The 18,795-nt window shown below is 38.6% G+C and overlaps 1 protein-coding gene across 1 annotated transcript in view; it reads right to left on the minus strand.

Moving 5' to 3' along the window:
* Positions 1–13,361: 13,361 nt before the first annotated feature.
* The window catches only part of GNAQ (G protein subunit alpha q), a 291,299-nt gene continuing 285,865 nt past the window's right edge, over positions 13,362–18,795 (minus strand). The window contains exon 7 of the mRNA XM_059924960.1: positions 13,362–18,675. Coding sequence (XP_059780943.1) covers positions 18,485–18,675 — 191 coding nt within the window. The 3' untranslated portion in view covers positions 13,362–18,484. The remainder of the gene's footprint in view (positions 18,676–18,795) is intronic.

Genomic DNA, 18,795 nt, shown 5'->3' on the forward strand with positions numbered 1-18,795 from the left:
TCTTGGTTTCTCTGGATATGATGTGTCTTATTTCCTTGGCTACTTTTAAGCCATTTTCCCCTTTTATCACTGGTTTCCAGTAACTTGATTATGTTGGGTCATAGTGTGGTTTTGTGTTTATCATTCTTGGATTTGCTGAATTTTTGAATCTGTGAGTTTATAGTGTTCATGACATTTAAATTTTTTCCCATTTTTTCAAATATTTTTTTCTTTCTCTCCCCATTTACCCCATCCCTCTGTCCCTCCCCCCTTTCTTGGAATCCATTTATATCAGTTTTCTCTAAATGTCATCAGTGAATTTTTAATTTCAGGTATTGTATTTTTTTATTTCTAGTAGTTTCATTATTTGATTCCTTTCCTGTCCTCCATTTTTTTCCTTGTTACTTCAAGTTTTCTTTTTTTTAATTGAGAAATAATTGACATACAACATTATATTAGTTTCAGGTGTACAACATAATGCTTCAGTAATTGTATGTATTGTGAAATGATTACCACCGTAAGTCTAGTTAACATCTGTTAGCATATATAGCTACAGAATTTTTTCTTGTGATGAGAACTTTTAAGATCTACTCTCCTAGCAACTTTCAAATATGCACTACACTATTAACTATAGTTGTCAAGCTGTATATTACATTACCATGACTTACTTTATGACTGCAAGTTTGTACCTTTTGACCCCCTCCACTCATTTCACCCACTGTCCGATCCCCACCACTAGCAACCACCAATATATTCTCTGTATCTATGAGCTGGGGGATTATTTTGTTTGTTTTACCTTTTTTTGTTTTAGATTCCACATATAAGTGAGATCATACAATATTTGTCTTTCTCTGTCTGACTTATTTCACTTATGATAATGCTCTCAAGGCCCATTCATGTTGCAAATGGCAAGATTTCATTCTTTTTATGGCTAAATAATACTCCATTTTGTATATATATACACCACATTTTCTTTATCCTTTCATCCATTGATGAACACTTAGGTTGTTATCCTATCTTGGCTATTGTAAATGTGCCACGATGAACATGGGGGTGCAGATACATTTTTGAGTGAGTGTTTTCATTTTCTTCAGATAAAACTCAGAAACGGAATTGCTGGGTCATATGGCATTCTATTTTTAATTTTTTGAGGAGCCTCCATACGGTTTTCCATAGTGGCTGAGCCAATTTACATTCCTACCAACTATGTATAAGGGTTCCCTTTTCTTCACATCTTTGCCAATACTTTTTTTCCTTGCCTTTTTGTAATAGACATTTTAATAGGTATGAGGTGATATTTCATTGTGATTTTGGTTTGCATTTTCCTGATGATTAGTGATGCTGAGCATCTTTTTATGTACCTGTTGGTCATCTGTATGTCTTCTTTGGAAAAATGTCTATTCAGACCCTCTGCTCATTTTTAAAAATTGGATATTTTTTTGCTATTGAGTTGTATGAGTTCTTAATATATTTTGAATATTAACCCCTTATCAGGTACGTGATTTGCAATATATTCCCCCATTAAATAGTTTCCCTTCTCATTTAGTTCATGGTTTCCTTTGCTGTGCAAAAGTTTTTTAGTTTGATGCAGTCCCACTTGTTTATTTTTGCTTTTGGTGTCAGATTAAAAAAAATCATCACCATGGTCAATGTCAAGGAGATTACTACCTATGTTTCTTCTAGAAGTTTTATGTTTTCAGATCTTACATTCAAGTTTTTAATCTATTTTGAGTTAATTTTTGTGTATGGTATAAGGTAATAGTTCAGTTTCATTCTTTTTCAGTGTGGCTATCCAGTTTCCCAACACCATTTATTGAAGAGACTAGCCTTTCCTCATTGTATATTCTTGGCTCCTTTGTTGTAAATTAATTGGCCACATACGTGTGGGTTTATTTCTGGGATCTCTATTTTGTTCCATTGATCTGTGTGTCTGTTTTTATGCCAGTACCATACTGTTTTGATTACAATAACTTTGTAATATGGTTTGAAATGAGGGAGTGTGATGATTCCAGCTTTGTTGTTCTTTCTCAAGATTGCTTTGGCTAGTTGGGGCCTTTTGTAGTTCCACATAATTGTTTTTTTTTTTCTGTGGAAAATGCCGTTTAAATTTTGATAGGGATTGCATTGAATTTGTAGATTGCTTTGGATAGTATGGAAATTTTAACAATATTAATTCTTCCAATCCATGTGCACAGAATATCTTTCCATTTCTTTTTTTTTTTTAATTTTTAAATTTTTGGCTGCGTTGGGTCTCCGTTGCTGTGCGTGGGCTTTCTCTAGTTGCAGTGAGCAGGGGTTACTCTTCATTGCAGTGCACAGGCTTCTCATTGTGGTGGCTTCTCTTGTTGCAGAGCACAGGCTCTAGGTGCACAGGCTTCAGTAGTTGTGGCTTGTGGGTTCTAGAGCGCAGGCTCAGTAGTTGTGGCATGTGGGCTTAGTTGCTCCGTGGCATGTGGGATCTTCCCAGACCAGGGCTCAAACTCGTGTCCCCTGCGTTGGCAGGTGGATTCTTAACCACTGCACCACCAGGGAAGCCCCATCATTCCTTTTCTTTGTGTCATGTTTAATTTCATCAGTGTCTTACAGTTTTCAGTGTACAGGTCTTTCACTTCCTTGGTTAAATTATTCCTAGGTATTTTATTCTTTTTGATGCAACTGTAAATGGGATTGTTTTCTTTCTCTTTCTGATGGTTCATTATTAGTGTATAGAAACACAACAGATTCCTGTATATTGATTTTATAACTTGTAACTTTACTGAATTTATTAGTTCTAACAGTTATTCTGATGTGATCTTCAGGTTTTTCTATATATAATATCATATCTGCAGATAGTGACAGTTTTACTTCTTCCTTTCCAAATTGGATGCCTTTTATTTCTTTTTCTTGCCTAATTGCTCTGGCTAGGATTTCAAATACTATGTTGAATGAAAGTGATGAGAGTAGGCATTCTTGTTTTTCCTCTGATCTTAGAGGAGAAGCTTTCAGCTTTTCACCATTGGGTATAATGTCAGCTGTGGGCTTGTCATATATGGCCTTTATTATGTTGAGGTATAATCTCTCTGTACCCACTTTGTTGAAAGTTTTAATTATAAATGGATGTTGAATTTTGTCAAATGCTTTTTCTGCATCTATTGAGATGATCATATGATTTTTATCCTTCATTTTGTGGTTTATCTCATTGATTTGCTGGTGTTGAACCATCGTGCACCCCTGGAATAAATCTCACTTAATCATGGTGTATGATCCTTTAAATGTATAGTTGAATTTGGTTTGCTAATATTTTATTGACAGTTTTTGCATCTATATTCATTAGGGATATTGGCCTGTAATTTTACTCATGGCATCCTTGTCTGGTTTCAGTATCAGGGTAATGCTAGTCTTGTAAAATGAGTTTGGAAGTGTCCCCTCCTCTTCTGTTTTTGGAAGAGTTTGAGAAAGATTGTTATTAATACATTATTGACCAGAGATGTACTAATATGTCTTTTGTTACCCGAACAGTATTGACTGGAGACGTTTCAATATTCATTTACATAACAAATTGCCGGCCACAGGTGTTAGTTTCTGCAAAAATCCCCTGGTCAATAATGAGTTAATTTGTCTTTAAATGTTTGGTAGAATTCACCAGTGAAGCTATCTGGTCTGGACTTTTGTTGGGAATTTTTCGATCACTGATTCAGTCTCCTTACTAGTAATCAGTCTGTTCAGATTTTCTATTTCTTCATGATTCATTCTTAGAAGGTTTCATATTTATAGGAATTTATCCATTTCTTCTAAGTTGTCCAATTTGTTGGTAAATAATTATTCATGATAGTCACTTATCCTTTGCATTTCTGTGATATCAGTTGAAACATCTCTTTCATTTCTGACTGAGTTCTCTTTTTCTTTTCCTTGGTGAGTCCAGTTAAAGGTTTGTCAATTATGTGTATCTTTTCAAAGAACCAGCTCTTGGTTTCATTGATCTTTTCTGTTGTCTTTTTAGTCTCTAACTTTAGGCTTCATTTGTTCTTCTTTTTCTTTTTTTTTGAGGTGTAAATTTAGGTTGTTTATTTGAGAATTTATTATTTCTGGAGGTAGGCATTCATCTCTATGAACTTCCCTCTTATCACTACTTTTCTGTATCCTGTAAGTTTTGGTATTTTGTATTCCCATTTTCATTTCTCAAGATATTTTTTTATTTCTTTGATTTCTTCATTGATCAATTGGTTGTTCAGTAGCATGTTTAATGTCCACATATTCCTGATTTTTCCAGTTTTCTTCCTGTAATTGATTTCTAGTTTCATTCCATTGTGGTTGGAAAAGATACTTAATATGATTTCAGTCTTCTTAAATTTGTCAAGACTTGTTTTGTGGCCTAACAGGTTATCTATCCTGGAGACTGGTCCATGTGCACTTGAGAAAAATGTGATCAACTTTTTAATTAAATACTCAAACATATTTATAATAGCTATTCTGAAGTTCTTGTCTGCTAATTCCATCATATCAGTCTTTTCCAGGTAATTTTCCAATGACTGATTTTTTTTCCTGGTTATGGTTTACATTTCCTGCTTGTTCACCTACTAATTTTTAATTGAATATTGGACATTATGTCTTATGTTAAGTGCTTGATTTGTTGTATTTCTTTCAGGAGTGTTGGACTTTGTTCTAGCAGGCAGTTATTTATGGATCAGCTTAATCCTTTTAGGGTTTATTTTTTAATATTTCCTATGGTGGATAGAGTAGCCCTTACTTTAGGCTTAATTTAACCCTATTTCTAAGGCATGTTCAGTGAGAATGCTCCACTCTGGTTAGTTGCAACTCAAGCATCTCCCAACTCTGAGCTCTGGGAACTGTTAAGCTTACGGTTCCCCAGTTATTTTCTGCCTGGCATCATGCAGTTTCACTCTATGCATGCTTGCTTTTGTCTTGAGCAATAGGCCCAAGGTCTGGGACCTTTATGCAGATTTCTGGAACTCTTTTCTTGTGCCAGTCCCTTAACTCTAGTAGTATGCCCCACGAATTCCAGCTACCTTGGCCCTTCTGAACTCTAATCTTTGTGCTCTACTTAGAATTCTTGTTCCTCAACTATAGTTCAGAAAGTATTACCAGGAAGAAAGCCAAGATGTTGTAGGGCTCATCTCACTAGATTCTGTTAGGGGTTACAACTCTATACTGTCTGTTGTCTAATATCTGAAAACTTTTTTTGAGTTTTCTATTTGTTTACATTGGAAGGTAGATCTGGTCTCATTTATTCCATCACAGCCAGAATCATCTTCATTCTTTTCACATATTTTCATTGTGGACAGAATTCTAGGTTGGTAGTTATTTTCTTCTTGCCCTTCCAAGTTACCATTCCATTGTTTTCTGGATCTGATTGTTTCTGTTGAAGAGTCGGCTATAAATGTAATTGTTGATCTTTTAAAGGTAATTCTGTTTTGATTTTTCCCACTAGTTGCTTTCACTATTTTTCATTTGTTTTTCAGCATGTTTACTATGATATGTCTAGGTATATACTTCTTTTTATTTATCCTTCTTGGGGATCATTGAACAGCTTGATTTGTGGCTTGATGCATTTCATTAGTTTGGTAAAGTTCTACACACCATCTCTTTAAAAATTGCTTCTTTACTATTTCTATCTCTTCTCCTTATGGGATTTCAAATATATATACTATAATTTCTCACCAAAACCTCTATGTCTCTTGTCCTATATATTTTCCATTGAAAGAATGGAAAATATATACGATATATATTTTCCTCATTTCGTCCTCATTATGTTAGCATGGTCTGTTTTCAAGTTTGCTATTTTTCTCTTCAGCTATGTATAATCTGCAAATCACATCCTGAGTTCTTAATTTAGGTTGTTTTTTTTTTTCCTTCTCTTGAATGTTCATTAGTTCCTTTTCATCTTTTACAAGATGTCTTCCAAAATTCACTATCTTGTTCTCTTATCTCATTTTGAAGCAGAACTTGAGGCCCCATGCATTTCTGGTCCATTATTGCTCTTAGGCTGTAATCTTTGTAGTTCATTCCAAGCTGAGGTAGTTCACTTGGACCACACTGTTGGGCACTGCACTCTAATACCTGTCCTTTTAACTGTAAAAGGCTAACAAAAATGTCACACTACTTCTCAGCTTCTTCTCTGCCCTTTCTGGAACTGATGAATACTGCCAGAGGAAGAGTGGGCCTAAACACTGGACACATTCTCCTAAGCTTTTGTCTTCCTCTCTGTTGTGGTCCAGTAACTATTCATTATCTTATTAGTTTGTCCACGCCTTTAGGGAGCTGTTTTTTAATATTTTATCCAGTTTTTCTAGATGACCTTTATGGGATGATTGGTCTGAATTAGCTAGTCAGCTATTGTAAGAAATGTCTCATGGGCCAAGTTGGGGTTGAATTTATAGTGGAACTAATCTACTCTGTTTGGTTATTCTCTCCAGCTTCCTTCAGCTTTTTATTTTATTTATTTATTTATTTATTTATGGCTGTGTTGGGTCTTCGTTTCTGTGCGAGGGCTTTCTCTAGTTGCGGCAAGTGGGGGCCACTCTTCATTGCGGTGCGCGGGCCTCTCACTATCGCGGCCTCTCTTGTTGCAGAGCACAGCCTCCAGACGCGCAAGCTCAGTAGGTGTGGCTCACGGGCCTAGTTGCTCCGTGGCATGTGGGATCTTCCCAGACCAGGGCTCGAACCCGTGTCCCCTGCATTGGCAGGCAGATTCTCAACCACTGCGCCACCAGGGAAGCCCACCCTTCAGCTTTTTCAGTGTAGGCACGGAGAAATAAGTTAGTTGGCTTCATGTATGCAACCAATAAACAAGTTTGTTTGGGATAGATTGAGTGTAGAATGTTTCCAAGTTGGTTATTTAGTCCAGGAATATTAAATCTAAACTGGATAAGAAGTGAAGAAAAGAGGGTTGGTGAATTGGGATAAAGTCAAGTGGTAAACAGCCTGAAGAAAATCTTTAGATTCAGGACAGTTGAGTGGAAATAATTGAATAAACAACCAGGAATGGAAGTTGTAGTCAGATGTTTGAATTAGTGCTTTGGAGGGGGAGAAGTTAAAGAGTGATCATGGAAATGGTTGGCTGGAGTGGAGTAGAGGAATTACTAGAGATGAAGATGTAGAGGATCCAAAATCCAGGCTGCCCACTGGGTTAGCCGTATAGATTCTAAAGCCACCCAGCGTAATGTCAGGAGAGGTTAATAGATGGGAGCAACAAGGAGGGTACCAGGCATGTTTACTTTCCAGATCCTGAATCAAAGTTTTGCAAAGCCTTTATACATCCCTTCATTCTCTTAAATGGCCTAATCATACCATGTAAGCTCAAAGATACACAATCATAGTAATGAGTTGGCTTCTTCTGATGGTCAAAAGTGTACCCCTCAGTCTACACCACACAGTTTAGCCCCCTGACGTCCCTAATCAAGCAAGAGACAAATTTCCGGTCAACAATGTCCAGTATTAAAACAGTAGGAATTGATCACTTTCTTCACTTTTTCTCTAGTCTATTCCATGGATGGTAGCCCATAGTTGGTGAATTATGTGTAATATAACTTGTAGTGCTCACAGTCGAATTTATCCCTAATGCTAGTATTTAACACCAGCAGATTCACAAGTGATCTTATTGAGAATGTCCCATTTAAAGTAATAAATCTAACTCTAAAAGGAAGTCAGGAAGGGAAACAATCCTCCCATTCTTCAATGGTTCTGTGGGTGCACCAGACCAGGCAATCCTAGAGGTGTTTGAGTTTATCTTGGAAAGGCTAATAAGTAATAATAAAATCAAAGAGTGCAAGAAGCTATGAAGAGGTCTTCAACTGCCATCTAAAATCGCTGAGACAAGGGCATATTTAAAAAATTTATAAATGATAGAGAAAAAGGATAAATTGTAACATATTTCTGGTGGCTAAATGGAATGGGAGAGGCAATCTTGTTAGAGATTTTCCTGAATCATTTATATTGAGAACCACTAAATTAGTCTCTTGGTGCCTAATTCTATAAAAACAGTCAATTTAATTTACTCTAAAATTTTTCCTTCTCAGTTAACCTGAAATTAGTCCCAAGTTCCATACACATTGGCACATTCTCTTTTACATGGATGTCTTTGAATAACTTTTCCCTTAAACATATTAAGCCACCCCTAGATTTTGTCATCATTGTTGCTTTCTTTTTGGAAATATCTTCTCATTCTTTATAGAATTATGCCCAGCGAAAGTATTTCAATAAAATAAATCTGGTTTTTATGAAACAGTTTGGAACCCTGACAGTGCCTTCTAAAAAGATAACAACATTTGATTTTGAATACAATTTTATTTAGCTTTGAACCATCTCAAAATATACAGGTGTGTAACCCCTACTCAAAGACTCATTCCTTTACAATCTCGTCCAAGGACTTAGTAATAATTAGATAGCTAAATACAACATATTTTAGAACAATATATTCAGACATTAGTACTGACAATTGTGGTATAATAGTTTTTGCACTGGCAGAGAGCCTCTCATTCTAAAGTCTTGTTTCAGCAAGATCTGAAGCATAGTTTCCTTAATTCATTTTTTTGAAGGAGATACCTTTACCAACCACCAAAAATTAGAGAAATTTATGAAAGAAGGCAGACACACTCTTTCAGAACATGGCCTTTACTTTTGTAATAGTTTTCAGTATATGTTCCGTATTCTCTCATTTTTCTCCCAACAATGAAATGTCACAATATGTGCTAATTCTCCGATGGAATACTCTTTCCTCTTTCCTCCCTGCCTCTGATTATGTCAGCACCATCGACTGGCTGGGGGAGCAAGATAAAAGTGCATGCGTGTCTCCAGGGAGGCCGGCCTGACCCAGCTGGAATCAGTCAGTCGGGGCGGGTGTGGGAGCTCATCCTGGAATGAACAGACAGGGCTGGGCAGGTGGACGAAAGGAGTCCAGAAGCCCCTAAACAGAGTGACTGCAAGGGGGAAACGTCCGTGTCACTTCTCTTCAGCAATTGAAAGTGATTATCTTTAAAAATGGTTTGGTGGCAGCTTCCAGGAAAAGGCAGCATTTTTGTTCATCAATGTATTATTATGGGTATATCCAGTCTCCCACTGTGGGACCTGTGTAGCGAATTCATTGCAGGCTGGGGTTCCAGGTGCTCGTCTTGGACCTCAGTCACCCGCTGCAGCTGGGAGTCCCCTGAAAGGCTAAAAACACTGTCCCTAGTTGTGGCCATTTCCTGACAAGTCCCTGTGGGTGCTTGCCCACACAGAAAGCCACCCCTTGATGGTCTTATTGTCTTTACTGGGATTTCCCCCAAAGCACACCCGTGTAAAGGATTTTGGTGCAAGCTGTTTATTGGCGAGATGAACCCAGAAAGCATAATGAGCTTGGAAGTGAGGCAAGGGAAGGAGAAAAGCCAATACAGTGGGTGCTAATGAGTGGGTTCCTGCAACCTTTGTGCTCAGGCCCGCTGGGGGACCCCCTGAGGGCGTGGCAAGCCTTGGTTTGCCCGCCGAGGGCCAGAAGCTGCAGGATTTGTTAAGCGTTACTCCTGAGGCCTTGGCTTTTGGTTTCTGGTCTGCGGCCAGAGAGTGCTAGGAGGATACAGGCAGCTCCTGACTTGAAAGAGAAGCCTCTGCAGCGCCCACCACCCCATGACCCCCGTGTGGACCAGGGGGCATGGAAGGGTGGCCACCCTCGGCCGGTCTGACAGCACTGACACAAGAGCACAGCCCCACACCGTGTGGCCCAGCCCGAGTCTGTGGCTCTGTGCAGGCGTCTGCGTGGCGTGGGCCTGGGGCTCTGGGAATTCATCCTGCTTCATGGGAAGTAAGCAGTCTGCGCAGAGAGGACTTAACCCAGGGATGGAAATGTGGAACAGTGACTGCACTAAAACACGCAGGCCTGGCCTTAGTAATTTAGGGAAGCTTTCATTCAGCTTCCGAACCTTCTCGAAACCCTTCCTCCCTGTCTATGCTGGAAATACAGGCCCTCATTGCTCAGAGGCATTGAAGCCCCAGCTCAGGTTCATCATTAAAAACAAAACATTTTAAATTGGCCATAATTAGGTGTTCTTTCCTAGATTAGGACAGAGCTCTTTAAAGATGGCTCCTGAAAAGACTGGCAAGAGAAACATTAACAACAGCAACAAAAGAAGGTTAGCTGTGGATTTTATAATCTTTTCTGTCTTGAGCATGTCAGTATGAAGCATTGCTGAGTTAAATGCTTCTAGTAACCAAGAGATGAGCCAGTCTGACTGTGACTACGCATGTATTCACACATGTACACAACTTCAAGGTCAAACCGTCTTTAGGTTTTACATGTATACCCACATATGTATCGAGATTAGTTTTTAAAAGATTTAGGATTAATCTTGTCACCCACTGGTATGACTATTTGGACAGGCTTTTTCTCTTTGTTCAGCAATGATTGAACTGCTTGGAAATGCTGAGACATCTCACACACATGCACACAGAGCGTTAGGTTAATCCGATGTCCAAATTGATTTTGCATTTTTCCTCCCCAGCTTCCTGGGTACCCATTCCTGCCATTGCTTTTTTTTTTTTTTTCATTTTAAAATTTTATATTGGAGTATGGTTGATTTAGTTTCAGATGTACCCATTCCTGCTATTCCTTCTGAGAGTTTAAATATTTAGTATCGCCAGCCAAGCTGCCTCATCTCTGAGCCTATTGTGAGCGGGGTGCTCTTTGGTAATTAGCTCCAGGTTACGGGGGAAGGGAATGCATGTGCTCTGGGTGCAGTAAGCCAGGTAGGCTTGTCCTGCTGCCGGCTTCCCAGGTTTACAGAAAGGCATTGTCTTAAGGGAGTGAGGGTGTCCTCCCTGCAGGAGAGCTTGAGAGTCCATTGTTAGCATCTCTTCCCAGCTCTGAGTTGTGACCTTACAAATCAGTAGCTTAAAATTGGGCATGGTGGGGGAATACTTCAACCATGGAAGTCAGCACTCACTACCAATCAGTACCATAATCCTGCACTGCTCGCTGTTAACCATTTATCAGGATACCACTGGGTGGGTTGTGTTGTATTCCACGAAAAGAAAGCAGGCCCCTTTTGCTAATGCTGCTCTGAGCCTGGGAAAATAACCATGGCATTTACAACTCCTGACGTGGGCCCTGCGTGTCAGGGGCGCCCCAGCTGGTGCCTTGACTGGGCAGTACGTGCCAGGCAGTGTGGGATCCCTAATAGGCATGGCGCCCTAGGTGAGGGGACCCCAGAGCAGACACAAACATGGTCTTGTGAGCAGCTATGGGAGCTTCTTGGTAGCTGGGTACATAATGTGGAATTCCATTTACAGACTTCCAGGGTTTGCCAGGCTTCACTTGCCAATCTCTCTTTTCCTGGGACTCTCATTTCTAAAGATGCTTAAAATATCCACCATAGAAATACACTGGGCAAACTGTGAACAGACTGTAAGTTCCAGGGGCCCTTTATGCAGCCTGTCTCAATGGGACAGGCATTATAGTCCTCTAAGCTGCAGAACTCCTCCTCCAAGGCCACTGAGGCCCAGAGCAGTGCGGTGGAAGGCCCGGAAGGCCCGCCGAGGGAATCCCATCGGCTCTTTGCTACTATGGTTTGGTTTAATTACCCTCTTAAAGAGGCAAGTTGCCTATCTTACCCATAGGCTTTTGGGACAGAAAAATATCTGGCCTTTGCATTCTTGAAGAAAACAGGAAGAGAGAACATCAACCCAGATCATATTTAAAGTCTTGAGGCATAAGAATTCAAAAAGAATCTTTTCAGAACTCCCTGTATATCTTAGATTTTAAAGAGACCCACATTTTACAACCAAGGCCTTGTTTTGCAGGGACCTAAGGGAGGCTCCCTTAAAATAGACTGAGTTCAGTGCCTCATAATAGCTGGATCTGTATTTAATTAGCCGTGGCAATGAAACAAAGAAACAATGGTAACACATAGATAAGTTAAAACAAAAGGAACCAACCAGAAACCCGCCCTCAACCACTGCCTTCCACTCTCCAACCCTGAGCAACATTTCAGTAAAGGCTTTAAATATGAAGTAGCTGATGAACATGGAAATGACTCAGAATTAGACAACTAGAGAAAAACGAGACACCAGCTGATGACCATTAGACATTGCTCTGTACACACTATCAAACGAACTACTGTTGTTCCTTGGCATCAAGTTCTCTCCCCCCACCTCTTTGCTGTGGTCTAATTGGTTTCTCAAGAGGCAACATGCCGGCTGTCACATCCTAAGAGAAAAATGGGAGGAGACAGGGAAGATGAAGAGCAAGGTAGAGCAGCTTTCAGACCAGCTACTCTTTTATTGCTCCCAGGATAGGACAGAAAAACATCAGACTAGGCAGGCTTGACCTATGAGTTGAAAGGTCAAGCTAAAATACTTGGCTCAAATAATGTTCCGCAAGTTCCTGTCTTTTTCTGTGGGCGGGGGTCTTCAAGATGATGATGCAGATGGACCGAGGTCAGGTCCTGGTTGGGGTCAGGCCCCAGCAAGACGGCCACAGAGTGAGGAGCGCTAGGGGGCTGCCTAACACCCCGGTTCCTCGGCAGAGAGCTGTGGGAACTGTCACTCCAGGCCTGTACTAATGATAGTCCCCAGGCACACCGTTCCCTTCACAGGAAGGTCCAGAGAGAAGGGACACCACCTACTGGAAAGGGTCTCTAAAACATGCAAGGATAGGAGAGCCTTAAGACTAAGGCTTTTAAGTAAAAATGACACTTTCTTCTCTAAAGTAAATGGACGGAACAGTATTCTGAAAGACACAATTCCATAAGCAAGGGCTGGGCTACCAAGTAAAAGACCTGATCACGAGTAGCAGGAGGAACAGTTCTTGCTCCTGTTAACAGTTTCGGGTCCCTACGTAAGCACCGATTTTCTGGAGAAGCACTTGCTGCCATCACCCCAACTTCACAAAATTGCTAGAAAAAGAGAAGCTAGTTTTTAGCTGATCTCAAAAGCCTCGATGTAAAAATCACAGACTTAAAGGACACCTACAGCAGGTCCTTTTTCCCACGTGGAGTGGACCTTTCCTTTCCAGGGCTGAGACAAGGAACTCTAATCAAGCCCTCTGCCTGTAAGGCCTGTGTTCTTTCTCTGAGGAGAATCTCGGCCTCAGGGTGAAGACAGTGGCTTGTTCTAAGTCTTTTTTTAAAAACAAATTTGATAAATACTATCAATATGAAACTTTCCACTAAAGAAGTCAGAAATTTCTGATTATATTCAGAAAGGAAAAGGGTTTTTTTTTTTTTTTTTTTTTTTTTTTGGTGGTTTGTTTAAAAACTATTGAACCTACTTTGGGAAATGGATGTGCAGTATAAAGTGCTTTAAGGAAGGAAAGATTTATCCCAATACTCCTTATAATAAAAAACATTCTTGGAGAGGCTTAGGCAACTTCAAGAGAAGGAAAACTCAAGAATGAAGAAAACTGTAGTACAAACTTATGGCCAAAAATACTGTATTTTTAACCAGCAAGATCATCGGGGCATTATTATACAACATTAGGTGTTTTTTTGCAAAACTAGTTCCCATCCCCAAACAATAGACAATACATGCATTTGAATGACATTTTAAGAACAGTAAATATGATTCTTTTAAATACTGCAAGTTAAAAATGTTTTTCTGACAAAACTCCCTAAATACATAGGTCTAGTAAGGGTTTCCAGCATGATGACAGGTGAGGAATCCAGCAAGTTGCATTTAGAGAGTTCTTTGAGGAAAAGAAATCCACCAAAAACATGTGTTTCAGTCGAAGTAACCTGAACAAAGTTACATAGTAATTTTCCATCTTCCTTTTCTAAACTTAAAAATATTCTACTGAAGAATATCTTCTCCCTGTTGTTTTTCTGTCTACCAAAGCTTATATGGAAGTCAGAATTCCTTTATCCAAGTGAGATCCAATTTTACCCAATAGATGTTTTCATAACATGTAAATGCCACTTACTATTGGGTTGGAATCATATGGGGAAATGGAGGATACATGATAAGGGAGGTAAGAAGGAAATTAATATTTGAGCACCTACTATGTGCTGGGTGTATATGCATACTTTGAACAGATGATTCTAGAAGCAACAGGGTTATTGAAGGGCATTGGTAGTTGGGAAGACAGCAGGAAATGGTTATTCTGTGAGAAAAACAAGTGGCAAGTTCAGACTGTGTACTAAGTATCTACGAAACAGCAGGTGTTTGGCTCCAAAAATCTCTAGCTAGTCATATACAACTAAGCCATTTCTTTTCCTAATTTTATGGAATCAAAATGAAATCCCAAAGACATAGTTACCAGGACAGATCTATTAACGCTACATATGCTGGAAATATGTAGAGATAGATAAACACAATGTTACTAGTTTTAATTTTTGTGTGTGTTTCTAACCAAAGATCATCTTTGGAAGAAAACAGTATACCAAGTACACCTTATCTGTGTCAACTGAGATGTTGTCAATTACCAATTAAGTGGTTTTAAACCCTTATTTAATTTTAAGAAGAGCAGCAATATCCGTTACAATATTTGGGTACACTTTATTTTTATATGGGTTAACATTCTGCTATATTTCATTTCATTCATTCTTTTTGAGAAACTGAAAACAAAGGGAAATTGAGGGTAACTTGATTATTTCCAACCAGTATCTGAGTCTTGCAGTATCTCATTATGCAGCCCTTTCTTCCCATTATTTTTATATATTTTTTGCAAATAATAGTCATTTTTGACCCATATCCAGCATAAATAGCTTTTCACTGATTCCTAACTTAAGACAACTAAAATTTACAATCATGTGGCAGTATAAATTTTAAAATTACAGTTCGTACACCTTGACAATCAAGATAGTCTGAAGTACAAAAAGTAAATTGTCCTTTAGCTGAATTACCTTTTTAAAATATTAGACCTGCTAGTTAATCTACAAAAAAATACAAGTTTTGGGTGTTCCTTAAATACCTTTTGTAGATGTCATCTGCTAGTAAACAACATATGCAGGTTTCTAGAAGATTTTCCCCCCCAATCTATTCATGACATTCAACAGAGCTCTTTATATGAAAATGTATTTAAAAACAAACACTTTGAGGGGATTTATTTACTTTTGTTATTTCCCTTTGTTTCAGATATGAGGCACAAACTTCTGAATTTAAGCTCTGTAAGGCATAGTACAAACCTCCAATTTACAAATAAGGGATTCTCTGTGGGTTGGAACTGCCATGTCACGCAAAAAGGGAAAAATCATCTGTAAACTGGTACACTGCAATGTGTTAAGTGAGTCATGAAACGGCTGCTTGCCTTGGTCTGCTGAAGAAAGGTTTCTGTGTTTTGTGTTTTTGTTTTTCAATAAGACATGCCCAAGTCACCACAAAACTCGCCACAGGCCTCCGTTACTGTTACCGAGAGCATCAACAAGAGGGGTCCAGCGGCACACGCTTAGAATGCTTGCAATCACAATAATAATAGAAAGCATGAGTAAACTTTGTTTTTATACAAAACTGAAAAGAATCCCTTCCCACCCCAGACCCTTCAGTAAAACCCCAAACAAAGAAACAAAAAAGAAAATCCTTTAGCTTCGACTGACTAGTGTGGATACAATTCGGTTTCTATGCATCACTGTAACTAGGGTGATCAATTTTTTCCTTTCTCAAGAGAAGGGATCTTGTCATGCACCCTAAGATGAACAGTGAGACCACAAACCTCAATTCTGCATAGCAATTCCATCCCGATTTCATAAAGACAAATATAACAATCTTTCCCTGTTTTGCTCAGCTTCTTCGAGCTTTGAGATCAGGTTTAATTGACTACATCTACTATAGCTCTATTAAATAGAATATCTTGATTCCCTAAAACTGTAACACTTATGACCTTGTGATGAGGTTTTCTCTATACACACTGTAGGCCTTCAAATGTTGTTGTTTATACTTTTTTTTTCTTTTCTTTTTTTTTTTTTTTTCTTTTTTTTTTTTTTTTTGCTGCACCAAATTTAAGATCGCCCTTTCAGGCAAGCAGTGGTCGCTAGCTGTTAAAACATTTCCTTAGTGGATCACAATAGCTTCTAAAACTGCCTTTCTAATAAAGGCCATCAGAGAGGTAATACTAAACTGTGCATATTTGCCAAATAAGAATATGAATTGTATAAAAGCTCATATTCCAATCCTAGGTCAAATGGCAAAAGTTCTACAAAGTTGGTTTCCATGTTTGTATAAAAGCTCCAACTGATTTTTGCTATGAAATTACCTTTGGGTCTTAAGACCTTTGGGTCTTATAATCAGTATACCTCTACTCAGGAATGTGCAAATGATTTTATATAGCACGATGCTAGTACCGCTCCGTATGATAGTAAGGTTTTTTTTTCTTTTCTAAATGGAAAAAAAAAATATCCCTAGTCAGAAATAAACTGACAAATTTACATTCTCCTCTCTTAAAAAAGTAAATAAAATAACATTATTCAAAATGTGAATTAGCTATAAGACACACAATACAATTACATAGATACATATCAATACAGCACATTCAATCTGCCAAAAAATTAATGATTACAAAGCCAGTATGGATGATGCAATATCAAGGGAGAGATGTATATACAATGATTAGAGCATTCGTAATTGCACTATACCTACAGGCAGTCTGTTTCTTAATTAAATTACAGGTGCTTTCTGAATAAGGAGAAAAAAAAAAAACCAAGTAACCTGTGTAGTTTGAGGCTGGGAGAGTAAAGAATGGGAACATTCCATTACTACTTAGTAACTCTGGTTCTCATCTGATAAGCCATTGATTTTCTCCCTCTCCTTTATTGTTCCAAAAGAGTGATTTATATGAAAGTTTAGACTCGTGCCAAATAGTATTGTAGTTAAACTGAGACCAGCATCATGGCCTAATTCTAACTTCCCAGCAGGTTTAAAACAGTCATGACTTATTTTCTTAAACCATATTTCAACTCAAACTGCTTGACAGAAGCTCATCAATACATGTGCTGTGTTTTTTGCATTGGTTGAAAAATTGCACATATAGAATTCCAGATCTCTCTCCTACGATGTTCAGTTATATAAATACATGTTCTATAGAACAGAGAGGTTACTTTTGAGTTTCGGTCCACAAATCTTCCTTAAGTTCAACTCAGCCAGTCACCAGTTTAAGATCCCAAAGATGGTAAACTAGCAGTAACTTCAGATTCTGCAAATTAAAGGTGTCAGAATAATACTATCATCAACCAATGTTCTTGGCAGACCTACTTGACCTTAGAGAACACAAAGAGAGTAAAGCTGGCTTCAAATGAAGAGAGAAAAGCAGATTTCATGGGGTATCACACAGGACAGCTTTTCCACATTGCCGATTTAGATGCTCAACATGGAATGTGGACACAAAACAATGTGATTTTAAGGGCAAAGAAAAGGATAGACTATGAGAGTCAGATTGACAGTGACCAACTGTTTGGCAACTGGTGTTTCAGGTTCATTCGCAGCCAAACATTTTAGCCTTCACAGTCTTACTCTCTTACATTTTAAGATACTGGCTTTTATCTTTTAAGTTCTTACTAAAAATTTTTTTTTTAAAAGCCAGCTTTGGCAACACATACCCATTAATAAAAGTCATTTTTAAAATTGTGGCCCAAACACTAGGAAAAAAAAAAAAAACAGAGGAAAAGTTTGAACTGAAGGAAAAAAAAATTAAGAGCAACCTATGAAAAGGATCTGGGTAGCAGCCATTGGGATAATGTAGTGTCTCTTGGCATATTTTTTTGGCATCTGCAGTTTGAAGAAAGCAGGGTGAAAAAAAAAGGGAAGGAAAGGAGGAAGGACAATGGCACATGGCATTTCAAAAGAAAGGACTTCTGTGTGTCTTGGCCCGTGCCTTACTGACTTCTGTACAGTTCACTGAGCAACCAAGCTATGGCTGAAGGTAGAAATCCAAAAAAAAAAAAAAAAAAAAAAAAAAGACACTTAACCGTTAGATGGGCATCCACTGTCCCAGCCCAAAGTGAGGCAAAACAATATATTTATATAAAAAAAAACCTCTACGTGTGTATCCAGAGCAATACACTTAAAACCACAGTATTAATACTTATAATCCTTCAGCAAAAACTACAAACTGTTAAATTAAGCTGATGTTGATGGCTTAAATTGAATGACAATTGTCCTGACTGTATCATTTGAGAGAAAAAGTTGACCAAGAATGGAACTAGGATAAAGGCCATTGTAATGTGGGAAAAATCAGGAGGAAGGGATGGGTTAGGAAAAGGAAAATCAGCTTCATTTTGCTCAATAGAAAAGAAGAGGGGAGAGAGAGAGAGAGGAAGAAACAGCTCTTTGTGAGTGTATGACTGAGAATTTAAAATACATTGAGTCACAAGGTTTTGCCTAAAAAAAAGAGAGGAAATGTGCTGGGACTGTACTTCAGCATCCTGTTTTTCCTCTGAATAGTTTAAATAAAATCATAATATTTACTACAAACTCTGTGGACACGCTCACACAGAGTCCAGGACGGCAATAAATTAGTATTATGCAAATTGTTTTCCACAGAAATACAGTCCCTCTTGTATAGCTTCAATAGCCCACCAGGGAAGGGAAGGGCGGTGTCAAGGAGGCACAATTAGACCAGATTGTACTCCTTCAGGTTCAATTGGAGGATGGTGTCTTTGACGGCGGCAAAGACAAAGCGGATGTTCTCGGTGTCTGTGGCGCATGTGAAATGGGAGTAGATAATTTTGTCACTGTCTGGATTCAGGTCCACGAACATCTTCAGGATGAATTCTCGAGCTGCCTGGGCATCTCGCTGGGGTCCTGTTGGCCAAGGGAGGAAAGGGACATTTGTCAGCTGATCTGTTAAGGCATTTGCTCAGTAAATGTTTACTGATGCTCACAAAGACGTCTTCAGTGCAGATGTGATCTGTTATAAGCATC

This window comes from Balaenoptera ricei, chromosome 6, assembly GCF_028023285.1.
Source record: "Balaenoptera ricei isolate mBalRic1 chromosome 6, mBalRic1.hap2, whole genome shotgun sequence".
NCBI classification, from domain to species: Eukaryota; Metazoa; Chordata; class Mammalia; order Artiodactyla; family Balaenopteridae; genus Balaenoptera; species Balaenoptera ricei.